Consider the following 19,439-nt stretch of genomic DNA (forward strand, 5'->3'; position numbering starts at 1 on the left):
AAGCACATATGATTGTGTTTCTATTAAATTAATATTAATATATTAAATAAATTTCTTTTTACATTTTGTTACCAAGAAGTGTATTTTTCTTTTGCCTCATACGCTGAAAATGACCGGTCACAGCTTTATCATTATTCATTAGATAAGTTCAATAAAATTTGCAAAAGTTAGTAATTCCTCTATTTTAATTAATCTTACGAAAACTTTATTACTTTCGTTTGTGGCATTTGTTTGATGTAATTGTGATAATTTTAGGTATAAACCGTCGTGGATGAGATGTTCTTAGCTGGTGAGATCAGAGAGACGAGCCAAACAAAAGTGCTAAAACAGCTCTTGATATTAAATTCCTTAGAGTAAAAAGCTCGTTGATCTTGGCTTTATGTACGAACAAATGCACGATTTGACTATGTAACGCGTGTTGATGAATTGTCTGTATTGCGTAGATTATATCGCGTAAGACACGTACATAAATACTCTATGTAACGATAATTGTTTAAACGATCCTCAATAATCATTTGCTTCGCGAGAAGAAAACGAGTATGATAATCTCTACACGCTTTTTGCGTTACGGACTTATGAAAAAAGAAGAGCAATAGTGTTCAAGGCATGACAAACTAACAAACTACAACTATATCCATGCCAAATCAACGGCAAATGCTTGCTTCTCAGATTCAAGCTGCGACAATAATTCTGGAATCCAGTCAAGACAAATGTGCATAGATGGAATTCTGGAAACCGTGATTGGGAGTAATTCTCGTAACTCTGAAAAACACAATCACCACGAGAATTATATAAATTGAAATTATAAGTAATTATATTAACGCAATTAAATAATAAATCATAAAATATGCATAATTTATATTATTAAGACATTATTTATTATGTAGTTTATTAGAGAAAATGGTATTATAGCTTTTGTAGATTTATCTCGTAATATCTTCGTTATCAGATGATTAAATTCTAATCTCTGGGAATCTCAAGGAATCTCTGGGGTAAGACCTACCTCTGAGTTCTAACCATGTAATATGAGTGGGTTTTCGGCTAAACCAATTTCTAACAGTGCCGTTTCCTGAAACAAACACTTTATTTAAGAATTTTATTATGAATTTAAATTGAATGTATGTGTGTGTGTGTGTAATCTTATTGTTTCATTATCAAGCATCTTATGAACTTACGGAATTTTTTTCTTCAAATTCCACTATGGCACTACTTTTCTTTGATGACATAACAAGACCCGTTATGTTGCCATACTGCAAAAACATAATAATTAAAGATATCTAGATATAACAAGAAAATGAATATAATAGAAGAAATGGAATTGAAAGATCATAATATTACCTTAGAAAACATTTGACGCAAATTATTATAAATTGTATCCATTGATATTTTTTATTCTCCACTTGATTTTTATTTGAAAATTTATGTTAGACATTGAATTGTCTGATGGGGATTTAAGTTTCTTCAAAAATTTAAGTTTTTGGGTAAATATCCTCTCTTGTTCCATTTTTTTATAGTATTCATTTAGTTCTTGTACTGTCATCTAAATGAAAAAAAAATTACATATTCTATATATCTATTAATAATCTAAAGCCTTTTTATAAAAATTAAGCTGATCCTATACCTTAAAGGGGTCTTCTTCAGATATGCCCTTATGGACATGATTCAATGACTTTTTAAAAGCCTCCTCACGTGCCTCCAAACTTGCTTTAAATATTTTCCTCTTCATATTGAAACGTCTGATGTGTTCTTTTGTTCGATTCCTAGCAGCAACAGCTTGATTGTAGGCGGTCTTGTTTTACAACACATTTTTAATAAATTAGACTACGAGACTTTTAGAAGTCTAAGAAAAATATGTTATAGCATATCTAATGTTAACAAATTTTAAAGAGATGCAGATATACTTACTTTCGCCTTTGCATCAGTTAATATTTCCAATATCCATGACAGCTCCTGAAATAACTCAGCAGCTCTTGGATTATTCGGATTTTTGTCTGGGTGACAGGTCAAGGCTTTTTTCCGATATGCTTTTTTATCTAAAAATATAAAAAAAAAAACAAATATTTCTATTTGTGAGTATTGCAGTATTGCAAGTAGACAAATTTCTCTCATATAAATTAAAAACATACTAACCTCTGCTATAAAAGCAGTTGATGCCACACCAAGCAACCCAACATATAGATCTAATTGTGTCATTTCATCCATAGTAATTGTTCAGTTTAGAGGCTTCTCCTCAAATATCGATGAAATTTTGCATATGTTTCTCTTGCAAATGAATTTAAGAATGGAATCAGGCTCCCGCGCAACGCGCAACACGTAAACGACACCGATAACCATTGGTTATAGCCGATACAGAAATGAACCTCATGTGTGAGACTTGTGAGAGGCGGGAGATTCTTCTTTTTCTTTTTCTTTAAAGTGTCTTTTTATGCTGATGCTTGACGCTTCAGCCCGGATCTACAATAGGTTGCCATAAGGAATTAACCAATTATATTCGATTATTCTTCTCATATTCGATTATAATTGATCAATTTCTTATGGCATAAGGCTTACTACACTTATTGTAGATCCGGCCTTAAGGGCCATCTACAATGGAGAGTCGTAGGCCGTAGCAGTAGTCGTAGAAAATGTCTCCATTTCGTATTGCTTTACTGTTTACAGCCCACAGCAGACATTGAGCCAATTTATTGCGTGCTTACGATGAGCGTTAAGACATTCGGGTTTAGTTTTTGGTTGCCTTTCTTTGATGGCCGGCTTGTATGTTATTGCTATGTCGTTTTTCTTCTAGACAGCATTGCCGTAGTTTTAGTGCTGTTACGGCTAAAACACTCCATTGTAGATGGCCCTTTATGCTAAAACTCCATGTATGTGGTGAGCTCCGGCAAACGCATGTGGTGACCAATCAGAATTCAAGCGTTTCCTGTAGGTCTGTTCGCGTCACATGCCCCAACATGCTCTTATTCACCCCAACACACTCCAATACGTTGATTCCGATGACGTCAACCTATTAGAATGCGTTGGAGTGAGTAGGAGCATGTCGGAGCATGGCGACGCGAACAAACCATATGACTTGCCGGAACCCGCGACCTGCGCCTGGTTGCTGATTGGTCACCGCATGCGTTTGCCGGAGCTCACCGCAGACATGAGGTCAGGGGCCCGATTCTTGAAGTCATTCGCAAGAGAAACGTATACGCAAATACTCGCTCTAACAGAAAGTTGTAAGTTTATTGGTTAATAGCCATACGATAGCCAATAAATTTCTAACTTTTCTGTAAGAACAGAATTTGCGAATACGTTTCTCTTGCGAATGAATTCAAGAATCGAGCCCCTGTTCGCGTCACATGCTCCGACATGCTCCTATTCACCCCAACGCACTCCAATACGTTGATTCCGATGACGCCAACCTATTAGAATGCGTTGGAGTGAGTAGGAGCATGTCGGAGCATGGCGACGCGAACAAACCAATGGAGTTTTAGCATAAGTATACATGTGTATTCGCTCACATGTTTCAACTGTCGAGAGTGTCGAGAGCGCTGCGGTCTCTCTCCGCAAGATCCAGCAGCATCGGGCGCGCACGGACTACGTAGCTGTATGGGGGCGCGATCAGTATTGGTATTTTCCTACGGTGTGAATCCAAAATGTCAGACATCGATAAATGGATAGAGATCGCGAAAGAGTGCAAATACTTGCCTGAAAATGATCTCAAGGTAAATAGTACGGTGCATGCCCGTTAGTCTGTTTTCAGCGCGATAACGGTTGCGTGATTACACAATCGCGTTGAGATTAGGTTACTCGCCTACGCACCCAACGCGTTACATCTTCTCGATACAATTAACTTTTTACTATTGTCGGCAGAAACTTTGTGACATGGTATGTGATTTGTTGCTGGAGGAGTCTAACATACAGCCCGTGTCGACTCCGGTAACGGTGTGCGGCGATATCCACGGTCAGGTAAGTTCCGGATGTGCCCTAACCTCAAATTCGGAGCATCGCTTCATCTGCATCGTCACAGTTTCGATACAAAGTTTTAGCAAATTTTTGTCTTCCGAATTAGCTATCCGAATTCGCAATAGATTCATTATATTATTAATTATTCGTTTATCATTGTCTAATACCTTACAGTCTCTCGATGTTGATATTTTATAACTGTAATGGTTAATGACTGTACAATTATTTATATAGTCATTTATGATAAAAATATCAGAAGTGTTCATATTCCTGTGCCGTTGCAGTTCTATGATTTAGAGGAATTGTTTCGCAATGGTGGCCCCGTACCGGACACAAATTACATATTTCTGGGAGATTTTGTTGATCGGGGCTACTACAGCTTAGAAACGTTTACCCGTCTGCTCACACTTAAAGCTAAATGGTCTGACAGGATAACGTTACTACGTGGTAATCACGAATCTAGACAAATCACACATGTTTATGGATTTTATGGTAAGTGATATAATGATATATTTTGATTTTTGTGATGTGCGTGTGTGTGTGTGTGTGTGTATAACAAACTTTTAATAATTTTTTGTTTATACCAGATGAATGCCAAAACAAGTATGGCAATGCTAATGCGTGGAAGTATTGTTGTAGGGTATTTGATTTGCTCACAGTTGCTGCCGTGAGTATTTGTATAAAAAATTTTTTTTAATTACTAATTTGCAAGATTTTTGAAAGATTATTTAAAGATTTTAAAATTATTTATTTGAAAGATTTTAAAAAATTACAATTTCTTTTATTTCACTTGAAAAAATTGTGTTTTAGTTAATTGATGAACAGGTTCTTTGTGTACATGGTGGATTGTCTCCAGCTATTAGAACACTAGATCAAATTAGAACGATTGAAAGGAATCAAGAGATTCCACACAAAGGTATATATTATTTGTGTAAAGTAATATTTTATTAGAAAAAAGTACATAATTGAATATATTAATGTTGCACAATAGTATATTGTATGATAATAATTTGTTTATCTTTGCTTGGTTATTACATTATTATATTATAGGTGCTTTCTGTGATTTGGTCTGGTCTGATCCAGAGGATGTAGAGACGTGGACAGTAAGTCCACGTGGGGCAGGCTGGCTGTTTGGCAGCAAAGTGACTTATATGTTTATGGAAGTGAATGACCTTAAACTCATCTGTAGGGCGCACCAACTAGTTCAGGAAGGTATAATCTTGCGTTCATAAATATTTTAATGTCAACATTTTGACCTTGTCTGTTATAATTTTTTTAGTACGTCATAAATATGTACTGATAACACACATTTTTTATCTTGCAGGTTATAGGTACATGTTCAATGACAAACTCGTCACAGTGTGGTCAGCTCCAAATTACTGTTATCGATGTGGTAACATAGCTAGTATCATGCAGTTCACAACAGTGGATCAGAGAACACCCGTGCTATTCCAGGCAGTGCCTGATTCCGAGAGAGTAATCCCACCGCTAACGCCCACTCCGTACTTTTTGTGATCTACCTTAGTGACTCATCTGTACGGATGCAGAAGGGAAATGTCTGTGTCTAGACTCTACGGAATCACATGATTTGATTGGCCGGATACCAGGCTGGTACCATGACGGAACCATTCATGAGAATATATCATATAAGCCGATTATACATATTACTCTAGAAAAATTTTGATTCCCTTAAAAGAAATTGTTTGATGCGTTTTACGATCGAAATACGATACTTAGAGGACTGAATTGTCGTGTGATTGCTCTTATTCAGGGAATGTTCTTTAGATTTTTTAAGAACTTTATCAGGTTTTACATGTTGTAAAGCTAACTTTTATATATATACATAGTATCTGCCATTGCATCAGCCTGATTTTTGTAGTGAAAAAAAAAAAGAACGATATTTTGCATCAGAGCAAATGTGAACATTCTGTGGTCTAGACGCTTTTGCTGTCTACTATGTACATTCTGTAGAGCATTTGTATCTCAGAGCAGCATTCTGGACTTTAATGTTCAAAAAAGTCAAAGAGCTTTTCAGTAATTTATGAACGCGAATAACGCGAATAGTCCGGTGCTGTGTATATGTGAATAAAATGAAAAAAAAATCATGTTTAAACATTCCGGCAAAAAGTACACTCTGAGTACAATGAATGCTTCTCTGACATAACAATCGTGCGTAGAATTCAGGTTTATTAAAGCGTGAGCATATATAGTACTGTTAAGGTCTTCCTGAACATATAAATGATTTGTTGCTGATTTAGGTACTGTGTGTGCTGCGTGCTGTTCTTTTTTCTTCTAAATGCGCAATCAGTGTTCTTAGCAAGAATCGTAAATTCGGCTCTTTTTCGCCGAAGTACAAATAGCGTGTAGCAGTAGCCAAAGTTTTTCCTGCTTAGGTAAGGAAATCCGATAGTGGGATCATTATAGCATCTATAGAGAGTTGTCTTATTATTTTTATGCACATGACATTTTTTACGCTTAATTTTTAAGAAAATTTAAGCTCAAATATTGTCTCTATCTTGACACACATTGATATTTTTGTTGAAAAAAAAAAAGATATCCACCATTTGTTCGTCACACTTCTCTATATATATGTACAAAGCAATATTTTCAAATACTATTGCATTCTCCGGATCTTTGTACAATTTCCAATATCATATGCCAAATCGCTGTCGTATTAAATAACCGTAATTAGCTAATTATCATAAGTTCATTAATGTAGGGAGCAACTTTAAAAGGAAAAAAACCGAGACCCTTAGCAATGTGCCTCTAAATTAATAAGCGTTTGTGTAATATAATGATATGATATTGATATGACATAATTAATGGAAATGCACCGGCCATTGCATATCATAAGCCTGAATTCTGACCATCGATTTTTGCTAGCTCACGATAATTCCTAACCGATCACAGACCCGACAAATACGGCATTGGCATTGTGGCACAGGTTGTCAAGTTGAGACTATTCTATTTTGAATTTTGTGATATAGACCGAAGGAGGCGTGTGCAATGGTCATGTCGATGTTTATAACGACTCTCCTTGTCGCACTATTCGAAGGTGGTTTTGTGAAGACCCGTTATTTCAAGAAATGTAATAAACTTTTGAACAGTGCCTTCAGAACTATAACACGACGGTCTACTAGAAGTATAAATGCTTTCTTACTGACAGATAATCATAGACGAACTAACATAAGGACGAATAATCATACAAATACCAGAGCTTAATAAGAATGTGTATGAGGAAATTTTTATCACTCTCTTTTTATTCTATTTCATAAACTTTTCGCTCTATTTTTATTTTGGAATAAACCTTTGCTTTTTCGCGAAACTTTTCTATGATATATATATATATACATTTACGTTTTACGATTTTACTACCTTTTAGGTCTACTCTTACATTTTACACATCACGTGCGCGGGATACTCTATTTGTACTACATTTATTACAACGTACTATTGCGCGATACTTTACGCGAGTATTGTCATATTAGATAGAGGAGGAGCGCATCTAGAACGAATCGGGACACGGAGCTTGCGTTACAAACTCGACTCGCTACATTTGCAGCCTCCGAGTCGTGAAACCCGGTATTGCAACGACGGGAACGCCCTACGTGTGATACAAGTATCGTAGAAATCTAAAAAAAAAAAAAGAAAGAGTATTAGCTTGTTTCTACTATCGGGGTGTTCGTGACGTTTCGTCTACCGGAATGCCTCTGTCTGTGATCGCTTTAATCTTATCGAAGTGTCCAAGCGCTTGCGGCGACTCGATATTAATAATCGGTAAGTTCGCGAGAGAGAACAAATAAAGACAATTTGCAAGATAAAATAACAAAGACTAATTTAGCTTAATGTGTGCTCCGTGCGGGAGCTTGAACACTGCGCATAATCCTTAAAGATCTCACAGGTAGACACCATTTTAAAATGATCATCATGTACCTTGAAAGTATAGACTTTGTTATGTTAATGTAATGAAGAACGTCTGTAATAAAAATGCGCAAAAAATCGCACTTGATCGCATTGTCAATAATATTCCTGTGCATATTAACGAGAACAAGTACAAAAATGAACAAGAATGAGATAAAGAACAGCGTGTAGGAGAAGGGGTACATTATATTATTAAACGACATATGAATTTTTTTATTAATCTTTAATCAGTTTATTTACTCGTAATAATATTATTTTCATCATATATATATATATAATAATTCTATTTACTCCTTACTATTTATATATATATATATATATATTTATATATAATAATATAGTGTATTTATGTTCAATATGTATAATATATTATCTACATTTATAATCCCTATGAAAGGCATCTCCAAACAGACTTCAGATTTACTTCTTTTTTTCTTTAAATATCTTATTTATTCATAAAAATACAGGGGGGGTTCACGCGCCATGTGTGAAATTCGGCCTGCTTTGCCCAATACCAAAACTCATTTAAATCGATTACGCTAAATACTTGCTTTAGCAAAATTATAAGTTTACTTTTCCATTTATATGCGCATATTTAATCGTCCGCGATAATTTTTATCAATCATATGAACTGCACTGCGACTTATATAACTTGTATTATATTGCATTACGTTAGAAAAATCTTAATCTCGTAGTGAAACTCAAATAAAGCAATAAATGCAATGACTGAGTTTCATTGTTGATATGCGTTTTTTTGTTCAAAAAAGAAGTCGACAAAGATTTGACAAAGATGTGGATTAAAAAAGAGAGTCATGTCAAAATTAATTAATATCAAATTAATCGATCTAATTTCGTCGAGTAACACGATTTTATCGAAATTAACGATCTTTATCAGTCTTTTAATAATCGTGTCGCGTATCTACGATAAGATCTACATATAAAACATTGCGAGGTGTTCGTTCTAAAAAGACAGACTTGCACTACATTTATTTCTACGAAAAGCAGAGGCGGGATATTAATGATTCACTAACATTTTTCAATGTATAACGTAATTGACTTTTATCAACGTGCTTCTCGTTGCGTTGCAGGAAAAAAAAGTATCTCGGCAGCGAGACGCACGATGTATTAAGAAAATTTGCCATATCAACGTCGACATCGCGAAGGGCGGTAATCGGTTTCCGGGCAGAGCGGCGATTCACGCAATGGCGCCGAAATCTCAATTACAAAAGGAATATAATCGAAGATAAACGAGATAATAAAAACGTACTTCTTCCTAAACGTAGGTAGAAATATGGTAACTTTTGACTCACTCATTGAAAAAGTATCTTTCTCTTTCTCATTCGCACATATACACGCACACACACACACTCTCTCTCTCTCTCTCTCTCTCTATCTTTTTCTCCAGCCAATCCGACATCCTCTTCTCTACTGTCGTTTCTGGGTTAAACGTTTGTATTTCTTCTCGTGCCTCTCTTTCGACGAAACCGCAGCAAGGGGCGCCGATTTCTTCATTCCGATCAAGGGAAAGCGAAAGAAGATACATGCGAAACAAATACGGTTTTCATACAAAAATTCGTTAAAAAACTAAAAAAAATAATTAAATGTATATATAATCCCGTTGAATAAATTTAAATTTACGTGTAATAAATGCTAATTGTACAAACTTGAGTGTCGGCAAAATTAGTTGAATGCAACAAGGCACTAGGATTGTGTAGCACCAGCACGTGATCTATATAAAACAGCGATAGATCTGAGAGCGAATCCACGATGTCAGTTTTCAACTGAGAAATCAATTGGTTAAGACTTAATTGCAAAAAAATTCAGTTTTCGAAAGATCATACAAAGATACTTCCCAGTTACAGATATCGAAAGCTTTTTTCTTTAAATGAAAATATTTCCCGAATATTTATTGAACGTTTATTCAAAAACTTTTAATACGAGAGGGCTTAGAAGAAGTACGTTATTTGTAAAGTTATGTCCATTTTTTATGTTAAACAATGCACACGTTCTCGTTTCCTATCTAAAATGCGCGTGTTAAAGTTCATGTTCAGTACTGCCGACAAATGCGCGATGGAAATGGAATTGAATAATATGACGAAAGCTTCTAGGTTTTACACAAAACTCCATTCGTTTTCCCGCGATCTTCATGAGAGCAGCTTCATCACGGAGTGGCGGCGCGCAATGTCGCTTGCGGCTGTCGCGAGCACAAGTATTCAACACGGAATTATACAAAGACAGGACTAGTACTTTCAACATAGTTATATTATTAAATCTTTCGTACAATATGTACACAAAGTTGAACCCACAAACGAGAGGCGCGCACTGGTTTTTTTTCGCGTTTTTTTTTCTCTCATATTTTTTTCCTTATTTTCATTGGATTTCTTTTTTTTCTCATTTCTTTCTTTTGCTCGATAGACTCTCACTCGCACTTAAATATTAAAGGGTTGGGCATGATAATACTCTTTGTAGTATAATGCCCTAAGTCTTGCTGATCCAACGCTTTAGCTCTCCCGTAAGCAGCTGCTGTATTCCCAGACATCGATTTTATGCGTTGTATATTTTTTTCTTTTTATAAAATATACAGTACATCTCCTAGAACGGTCATTGCTTCTCTTATCCTTTGGATCTTTGGCTAACTTGATCTTTTTACAAAAATATCTTTAATCAAATTCTATCTTATTACAGACTTTTACATTCGCCACTATTTCACTTTAATTCAACATTTTCAAAGCTTTTCTGAATTATAATGTTTTAATAACGAAACATTAAATTAAGTTTTAAATTTAAATAAAAATTATTCGGTATGTTAAAAGAATAAGTTTGTTCTATTTTTTCATTTCTGTGCGACAGTTTCACACCATACACAATCGTGAAAAGTTATAGAATATTAAAATTAGAGATAATTTAAAAATCTAGAAAATAGTATATTCGCAATTTTGTATAATTCAAAGGATTCAAGAATAAAAGGAGCAGCGCCGATCTATGAAAATCCTGTAAAAATATATAATATATATTTACATCTAATATATATTAATATAATATCTATATATAAATAATATAATAAATATTATATTATATGCATTTTATATATATTATATATAAAATTTACAAAGATTAAACTCGGAACTCGAAACTCATTTTCTTGCGATCGGTTACGATACTTTGCCACTCATATATACAACAATAAATAGAACACGGCACGAACAGTTGGTAAGAAATACGCAAAAATTTTACGCTAGCTAACGATAACAGAGAGTAGACAATAAGAACTAAAGAAAAGATAGAAAAAGAGACAAAAGACAGAGCGAATAACATATTGCCCCTTCACATATATATCTTTATGTTCATATTGCACAATGTTAGCTCGACGACAAGTCTACCGACAGAAAAGAGAAAAATATTAAGTCATCCTGTACTTTGTTAGTGATATGTATCGATATCTTAAATTATCGAAAAATATTGATGGTAATTATAGTAGCGACTTTATGTAGTCATATATATTTCAGATAATCGAAAAATATTGTCTCACATTAATTTGCTGCTATTAATATTCCATAACATTTTTTAGTAATATAAAGATATCAATAAATGCCGTTAACAAAATACAAGAATGCCCTTACATTGATCTTTTCAGCATTCTTTTTACGTTCTATACATAGAGGCCCATATTCAGAACACGCTTATAAAGATGTTAACGTGTTATTATGTCATTCTATCTTTAGCGTTCATTACATGTTATATATAACAAGAATAGAATGACGTAAATAACACGTTAAAATCGTTAAAAAAGCGCGGATTCTGAATACAGAGCAATATTTTCGTATTCTCTTTTTTCCTTCTTTCTTTCTTTAAAACCTGAACGCACATCATGCATTTCCTTTGCAAAAAGTAAATCTTTCTTTAAAAAAAAGGAAAGAAAAACTAGAGCTACTTTTTGTTACTGCTACGAGATTGGAAATCTATGCGGATTCACTTTCGAAGAAGGATAAAATATTACAGCTGTAGTGCTCATTTTATAATGCCCGATTTCTTCATCCAAATAAAGTTAACCGATATATAGCAAGTGAATCGATCATAAATGAGATACGTATTTCTTCCTGTTCACCGATGGTCGCAAGGTATCGCAAGATGATTCTTCTTTTTTTAAAGCGAATCTTATCATGCGATTGTCCAATTAACACAAAGACAAGCGTACGATGATGTTCGGGGAATACAGGAACCGTTACACCTAACGTTTCCTTAACGTCAAATAATATACAATGTTTACTGTATGAAGTATCTCATCGTTTAGTTAAGTCTTATAGTATGGACAAGTATCCCTAGGCAAGTAGGCCCAAGGTCTGTGTTGTAGCTCGTGTTAATTTCTGGAACGTGCGGCCCGTGGCCACGGGTCCGATTGAAGGAATAGAAAGATAAGAAAAATGATATAATATTTATTATCACAATTAACGTTCGTCATAGAATCAAGCAAGAACTACAAAGTTGATTTATTCAGTGAAGATAAACGCAACGTTATAGTTATTTTTCTCATTTTATAATAATTATTATATTTATAATTACTTTTCGTTAATTTTCGTAATTACCGTTATTTATAATTACTTTTCAATTGTTACTTTGTTTAAAGCTTAATCTTTGAAAAAAGTCTAAAGAATTAAATTAATTAATCTAGGAAATAAATTTTAAGGAGTGTTCTTTTGTGCGAGATTTTGGATATGATTGCAAGGAATTCGAGGAGGAAATGCATTTAACTATAATTTCTTAAAGATCAAAGAACTGTATCTTCTATCGTTCTCGTGGCCACGAGCTTATCAGGCGATTAGCGTGTATTTACGATATCTTCTATGGAGAGGCAAGATGAAATAATCACGTCAGCAGAACGTGCACGGAATATTACAATACATGCGTATACAAGGAGCAATACCTTCCAAGACACAAACAACATTTCGGTACGGCTGGCGTTAAACCGCCGATTTTCCTTATTCTTTCTGCAATTTTTCTTCATAAATTGAGCTAGAAGCGATCAGTATCCCAATTTCGCGAGGTTATTTGCTATAATCGGTCCACGTGAACACACACATGTGCACTTGCGTATATATTACGTAATGCGTACTACATTTTATCGTATATAAAAAAAACAAACAAACAATGCAGAGGATTTTTTATACAATTAATGTATAATAATTTTTATACAATTGCTTGAGTAGTAAATCCAAATAAAATTTCGTGAAACTTCCTCGCGATACTGGATACTAATCCTAACGCAGCGTTTTTATATATATATATATATATACACGTTCCGCTTATTTTCTTTTTGTCGTAATACTATGAAAATATCGCTTCAGCGAGGAATAACATGAGAGAGCTATCAGCTCTTCGTACTTTAGTCGTGATTATCGGAGAAACAAACGACCCGCGTGCTACGGACGATTCGATTTTCCATTTTTCGTTTTGACATTGTTCATATTTATGGTAATCTAGTAAAAATGCGATGGAGAAATGCCATATGTCTAATATGTCTCATACATTAAAAGTTAAAATAGAAAACACATCCGCGAATATAAAATCAATATATAAAATCTCATATAAAAAATTATCAAAACATTTAATATTTATCCTATAATATCTTATACCCAAAGTTCGTTTTTTTTGCAAATGTATTATATACATTACGTTTATATTATTTTCAATTCTGCTTATTACTTTATAAAGCAGGCAACCACTACGTATGCTAAAAAAAATCTGTAAATAATAACAAAAGGAATTACTAAGTAAAACCGACTAGAATTCAACCATCAAACAATTAAAAAGTTTTATTTATATAACGATTATATATTAGCTAAAAAAATAGAGAATCTTTATAAATATTTGTATAATTCAATAATTAATAATTGTCGTGTTTTCGCTTTTCTTTAATTATAATTTTATTCATTAATAATAACGCGAAACTCTTTCATTAATCTATAAATTTCGTTTTTTTTTGCTTTAAAAAGTCTTAATTAAAAGTTTCAGTCAAACTTTATAAAAACTACTCTGTGTTACTTACATTTAAATAAGTAGAAAGTTGGCGTAAACGGTCTTCACAAAAGTCACAAGTGGAAGCTCGAGAATCGTCCGAAGTACGCGAGCGCGAAATCTTAGGACTGATGATCGGTGCGTGTGCTTGCGCGATAAAAGTCGCATCGAAAGACGTAAAAAGAATGAACCGGGTACTATAACAATAGAGTAAGAGTCTTTTGTGTTGCGCGCTTGGACCGTTGCTTGCGGAGTGTTGAGTGGCGACGATGATGACGGTGACGGCGGCGAAAACGACGACAACGACGACAATGACGATGACGACGACGAAGACTCAATGTTGAACGTCGCACATATGTACGTGGCAAATAATATTCGGCGTTCGGATGTATAGCGGTGAAATATACGGACGTGAAACACCGCAGTTCCTACAGTACAGTTTCTCGTTTCCTATATGTGACTCCTCTTCTCGCGGTCGCGCGTTACCCGAACATCGATCAGCGAAATGTCTCGCTCCACCTTTCGCTCCTCATCTTCGAATTTCACGTGGATCTCATTCAATCGAATCTCGTTGTTCCGCGTCGATTCGAGGTGAAAGTCCGCATCTTTCCATTCTTGTTGGCGGATGTAGAATTACGTGATCGATATCCCGAGGGCTCGTAACAGATCCCTCCTGCCGATATAGCGGGTACCAGTGGTAGCGCGAGAGAAGAGTTAGTTTAGTAGTTATAATATTATCACACTCTTTTTTACGTACGTCGTAACGTTTCGCACGTGGTGGCGAACGGCAACCGCGAGGAGAAAATCATGTCGGTATGTCGCGGTAAGGTTTGTGGCAGATATATTTAGAAAATACATATCGTACGGTGATCATACGTCCTCTATTATAAAGCATCCTTTATTTCAGGTAGCTGTCCTTTAGACATATTTGTTTTCTCAAAATTCAATTTTGTCCTTTATTTTAATTAATTATATTACGGGAAATTCTTTTCTATAATTAACATGTTAATGTAATTTTTATGGGAATCGACAAATGTAGTTTTATAAGCAACATAATTCTGTTTCGCTTTCCTTATACTTTTTACTTTTTAAATTAAAATTATTCAGATTAAATTCGTTTATATTCTTTATGATTTCGAATCTATTTTAGATTTAAAACCAGAAGTTTGGTTCCAACACAGTTTCAAATTAGTTTCAAACTATCAGAAAACTATGCGGCATCTCATTTTGGTATTAAAAAAAATTTGCAGACTCCTGACAGTCACAAACTGATTTGGAAACATGTCATAGGAACAAAGTTCAAAAATTTGTCTTTTACTTTTTTTAATGTAGAGAAAATATGGTCACCGCATATATATATATATATGTGTGTGTGTGTGTGTGTGTGTGTGTGTGTGTGTGTGTAAATACGCAGCTCGCGTGCACGTATGTTGATAAAGTTTAATCTTGGCTCTTGATTATCATGTTGAGCTACAAGACGACGAGAAACTCATCGTCGATCATCGATCATCAGTCGATCGGTCGATCGATCCGGACTATTGATCCTTCAGTCAGTCGTTGTGTCGTGATGTCTGCTGCTGCTTTATATCTTCTTTTTTTTTCTCTTAGCTTCAAGATCGGTAGTAGTAGAAAGTGGCGGTAATAGTAGCAGTAGTAATAGTAGTAGGTGGCCTACGGTGAGCGGTACGTAACGAGAGTCTTATTTTATCGATCGGATTATGCAATGTGAACACACAATGACGTAGTTGCGCGGTACGTGTGTTTGCGTACAGAAATATATTATTATAGTCTTTTAGTTTCGATAAAAAAGTTCAGTTCCCACCTCGACTGATTGCCCATCTCGAGGTGGCGCGCTTTCTTTCTCTCCCTCCCTTTCTCTCCCTCTCTCTCGCTCTTTCTTTCTCTCTCTCTCTCTCTCTTGCTCCTTTAACTTTCTATATACGGGCATATATTTAATATATATTACGTATATAATATATATTACATATATACTCTTTCTTTAATATTTTATTTAAAATCGTTCCTTTCTTTCTCCGTTTCTTTCTCTATCCTCCTTCTTTCGCTGTCCTGACGTGGTTACTTTCTATTCGTGTTCCACTCTTGTGTTCTTTTCGCTTTTTTTCACTCGAACGATTCCTCCTCTCCGTCCTCCTTCGTTTGTACAACGCAACGAACACACACATTTATATTATTTATATTATTTATATGTATATATATACTTTTATATATTTATTATACATACGCAAACAAAGCCTTTCCCTGTTCGGCTTGAGTCGTCTCTCTTTCTCTCTCATTGGACTCTGTTCTTTTTGTTTTTCTATTCGTTTGTTGCATGTCAGTTTGTTCGATTCTTTTACTTTTTTCTGCGTGTATATATTTATAACGTATGTATAGTATGTATATAGGTATTCAGCTTCGTTTATCGTCACTTTGTTTATTTACTATCTTTGAATTGCTGAGTTCAATAGGAAAGGAACGTAGAACATTTTACTCTCGAGTAGTAAAGTCGCCGCTGATTGTACCTGTAATTCAACAAGCAGGATTCTTTATTTAAACGGGACCATTTCACTATTATAATTGTTGTGTATTTTGGGCTAAGTGAAAACAATTTAAATCGAAATTGTTATCATCAGACTTTACTGTTAAATAATAAATGCTTTTTAAACTGTATCTATACCAAATGAATAAATCGGATTTGCATCATTTACACACATTAGGTTTGTTTTTTATTCCTGCACTGCTGCACTGGTGCAATAAGTTAGAATAAGACAAATATATTTTTTCTCATTCTAACTTATTGCACTAGTGCAGCAGTGCAGGAATAAAAAACAAACCTATTGTAATAAATTGTTCAGGTTGTTTCGCGTTTATTTGTGTTCGACCGCTTAATCTGGATTCAGATTCAATTGAATGCTCTATAATACGAGTTACATATTGATCGTAAATATTTTAATTTATTCGCTTTGAGAATTTTTCTTGCATTCAATATATTTATTTATTTTTCAAACTTACTTCGGGCAACCTGACAAGAAGATCATGAAATCGACCCGGCTGCTGAGGAGCGCTGTGCTCGACAAAACTTCGCAGACAGCTCATGTACCGTTCTTGTATCTGTTCTAATTCCAATGTACTTCCTCGTGCTAAGAAAGACAAGCGTGATCAGTTAAAATGTGCGTTTGATAATTTCGGAAATTCGAGGCATAAAATCATTATAATTATAATTCTTGATTTTTTATTTTTTTCTACAAGTTTTCAGCTACACACACACACACACACACACACACACACACACACACACACACACACACACACACACACACACACACACACACACACACACACACACACACACACACACACACACACACACACACACACACACACACACACATCAAATGAATAATAGAAAATCAATTTAAAGAACGTGTAATTGAAATCTTTTTAAGTAAAAAAAAATATTAGAATCTACTCTCGTGGGAAAATGCATACGTGCACGGAATTGTTTTCAGAAAGTATCTTGAACTTACATTTTGTGTCTCCAATTGTAGCGTTGGGAAGAAGATAAGTTTATATTATTATATATCGCTCGTACATACTAAGGAAGTTAACTCGACGCGATAATGATAGAAGGAACGGTAGATTTAATAAAAGTACCTACCTTGTGAGAGCATAGTGATTACTTTTAGACAGACATATTCCTCCATCCGTAGCCTCACCCGCCTGAACATTAGCGTGACATATGTGATTTTTTCCACCATGAGCCCTACATCTTGTCGCAATTGGTCCATGGTTATCGGCCGACCCATCATGCTGGTTAGGCACCTTTGCAACGTATACATGTTGTTCGTTACCTGATTGGAAAAAGATTGTATGTTAAAATGGACCAATAAACACGTTTGTCATATTTATAAACTACTCTTTATATAAAACATACATATATATATAATCAAATATATATATGTAAATTTAAATAAAAATAAATTAATAATTAATAATTAGATGAAATGACGATACTAAACAATATTTCATCGTCGAAATCACCATACATCATACAGATTGCATTATCCAACAAAACTTTCATGTAAAAATAATGAAAACAAAGTTTTTTTCAGAATTCTAATAAAAAAATTTGTTTTTCAAGAACTGTGACTTGTAAAAGATGATAAAATTGTTGTTATAGCTTCAAGAACATGTATAGCACTATAAGAAAAATTTTGCTCCATTACTTCGGTGAGAAATGATTTATTGAAACAACGCTGAACCGACGTCTTTTGCATCGAGAGAATATAAATTCAATGTTTTTTCGATCATTTCTCATTAGGTATATAATAGACACATTTATAAATTATTGTAAAACGTAATTACTTCTTGCATAAAGTCTGCACCCGTCCCGTCAGTAGCAGCATTTGTTAACCTGTGCTGACCATGCATCGCTTGGTAGGCAGATGTGGTCAGCACGAGAAGTTCATGCCATTTGTGGGTGAGCAGCCTCGTGTGAACTTCGACCGGCAGCTCAAGGTAAAACGGTAACCTTTTGGTCCACTGCACCAACTTGTACACTATGCTATCTCCTATCTGACACAGCTTGTCACTTAAGTCTGAATTATGGTCCAGTAGCTCATCCAAGTTCTGCAACGCGAATGGTATTTTTATATACAAATCTTGAAGCGCGATAATCCGATTTAAGACTAAACTATCGTATATTTCTACTTTCTTTAATTATATAATATTTTAATCAACGCATCAGTTTAGAAAAAATAAATATTTACTGTTATTTATGAAAATGAAGATTGATTGAATTAATCAATCTTTATTAATCGAACTTGTATATTGCATATTTAAGAAATATATATTTATTTGTAGGACATATTTGCATTAATACTATTAGTTTAAAATTAAACAATTACATGTATATTTTATTGTAAAAGGACATATTCACATACCCTCAATGTAGCGATATCTTGGAACTCATCGCAGTCTATAAGGGTTTGAATCATGGTTAAGGTTGCGTCCAGAGGAAATACTCGATCCCTCGAACTGCTTACTGCATTGTCTAGCCTTTGTCGTAAATGCACCACCTTAAACACATTGTTAGCACATAAAATATATCCATGGCTTTTTTTATCGAGATAATGCTACTTGTATTTTTTAAATATTTTAATTATATTGAAATCAAAAGTCTGTCACTTGCATATATTGCAAGATTTAAAATGTAACAGGAAATAATCATGACCAAAACCAAGTAATAATTTATTATTTACAGATATATATGTTCACATATATCAGCGCAGCTTAAAAGTTCGTCAGTTATTTCTAAAATTATTGGTCCTATGAGAAAATGTTCAAACAAAAATTTTAACAGCAAGGACAAATGTATCAAACAGCGACACTCAAACTCGAACACAAGTATAAAAAAGTTCTTAAGATCAACTTGAAAATTTTTAATAAAAACTTCCACTTTTTATTCAATTATTTGTAGCTGACATCGACATCTTTTCAAATCACTGAAATAAAAAAAACTTTTAAGTACTTTTTGAGATATTTAAATTGACAAAATTTAG

The 19,439-nt window shown here is 34.3% G+C and overlaps 2 protein-coding genes and 1 pseudogene across 16 annotated transcripts in view; 1 reads left to right on the forward strand and 2 right to left on the reverse strand.

The window, feature by feature from the left end:
* Window positions 1–255: 255 nt before the first annotated feature.
* Window positions 256–2,194, reverse strand: LOC105828298 (annotated as a pseudogene).
* Window positions 2,195–3,532: 1,338 nt separating this feature from the next.
* On the forward strand, window positions 3,533–7,949 carry LOC105837760 (serine/threonine-protein phosphatase 6 catalytic subunit). Its single transcript, XM_012682816.3, has 7 exons — window positions 3,533–3,704; window positions 3,853–3,948; window positions 4,230–4,437; window positions 4,533–4,612; window positions 4,756–4,861; window positions 4,996–5,157; window positions 5,270–7,949. Exons 1-7 carry the CDS (start codon window positions 3,636–3,638, stop codon window positions 5,458–5,460), a joined length of 912 nt encoding a protein of 303 aa, XP_012538270.1. The 5' UTR covers window positions 3,533–3,635; the 3' UTR covers window positions 5,461–7,949.
* A 7,531-nt stretch (window positions 7,950–15,480) lies between these two features.
* LOC105837761 (hormone receptor 4) overlaps window positions 15,481–19,439 on the reverse strand; it is a 181,622-nt gene continuing 177,663 nt past the window's right edge. For 7 of the 15 annotated variants that reach the window (XM_036282631.1, XM_036282632.1, XM_036282633.1 and 4 more), the window contains 6 exons: window positions 18,822–18,956; window positions 18,244–18,507; window positions 17,537–17,729; window positions 17,406–17,417; window positions 16,891–17,018; window positions 15,482–16,400 (listed from right to left, as the gene is read on the reverse strand). In XM_036282631.1, coding sequence (XP_036138524.1) covers window positions 16,320–16,400; window positions 16,891–17,018; window positions 17,406–17,417; window positions 17,537–17,729; window positions 18,244–18,507; window positions 18,822–18,956 — 813 coding nt within the window. In that variant the 3' untranslated portion in view covers window positions 15,482–16,319. Of the gene's footprint in view, window positions 16,401–16,890; window positions 17,019–17,405; window positions 17,418–17,536; window positions 17,730–18,243; window positions 18,508–18,821; window positions 18,957–19,439 lie in introns of all 15 variants that reach the window. The other 8 variants (XM_036282635.1, XM_036282629.1, XM_036282638.1 and 5 more) reach the window with 6 other exon arrangements.

The sequence above is a fragment of the Monomorium pharaonis genome, chromosome 2 (genome assembly GCF_013373865.1).
Source record: "Monomorium pharaonis isolate MP-MQ-018 chromosome 2, ASM1337386v2, whole genome shotgun sequence".
Lineage (NCBI taxonomy): Eukaryota > Metazoa > Arthropoda > Insecta > Hymenoptera > Formicidae > Monomorium > Monomorium pharaonis.

Bases quoted from the DNA above. Each gene is read 5' to 3' on its own strand.
- LOC105837760 (XM_012682816.3), top strand. From the start codon at position 3,636: ATGTCAGACATCGATAAATGGATAGAGATCGCGAAAGAGTGCAAATAC. The intron at 3,949-4,229 runs GTAAGTTCCGGA...GTGCCGTTGCAG, and splicing joins GCGGCGATATCCACGGTCAG to TTCTATGATTTAGAGGAATT. The intron at 5,158-5,269 runs GTATAATCTTGC...TTTATCTTGCAG, and splicing joins GCACCAACTAGTTCAGGAAG to GTTATAGGTACATGTTCAAT.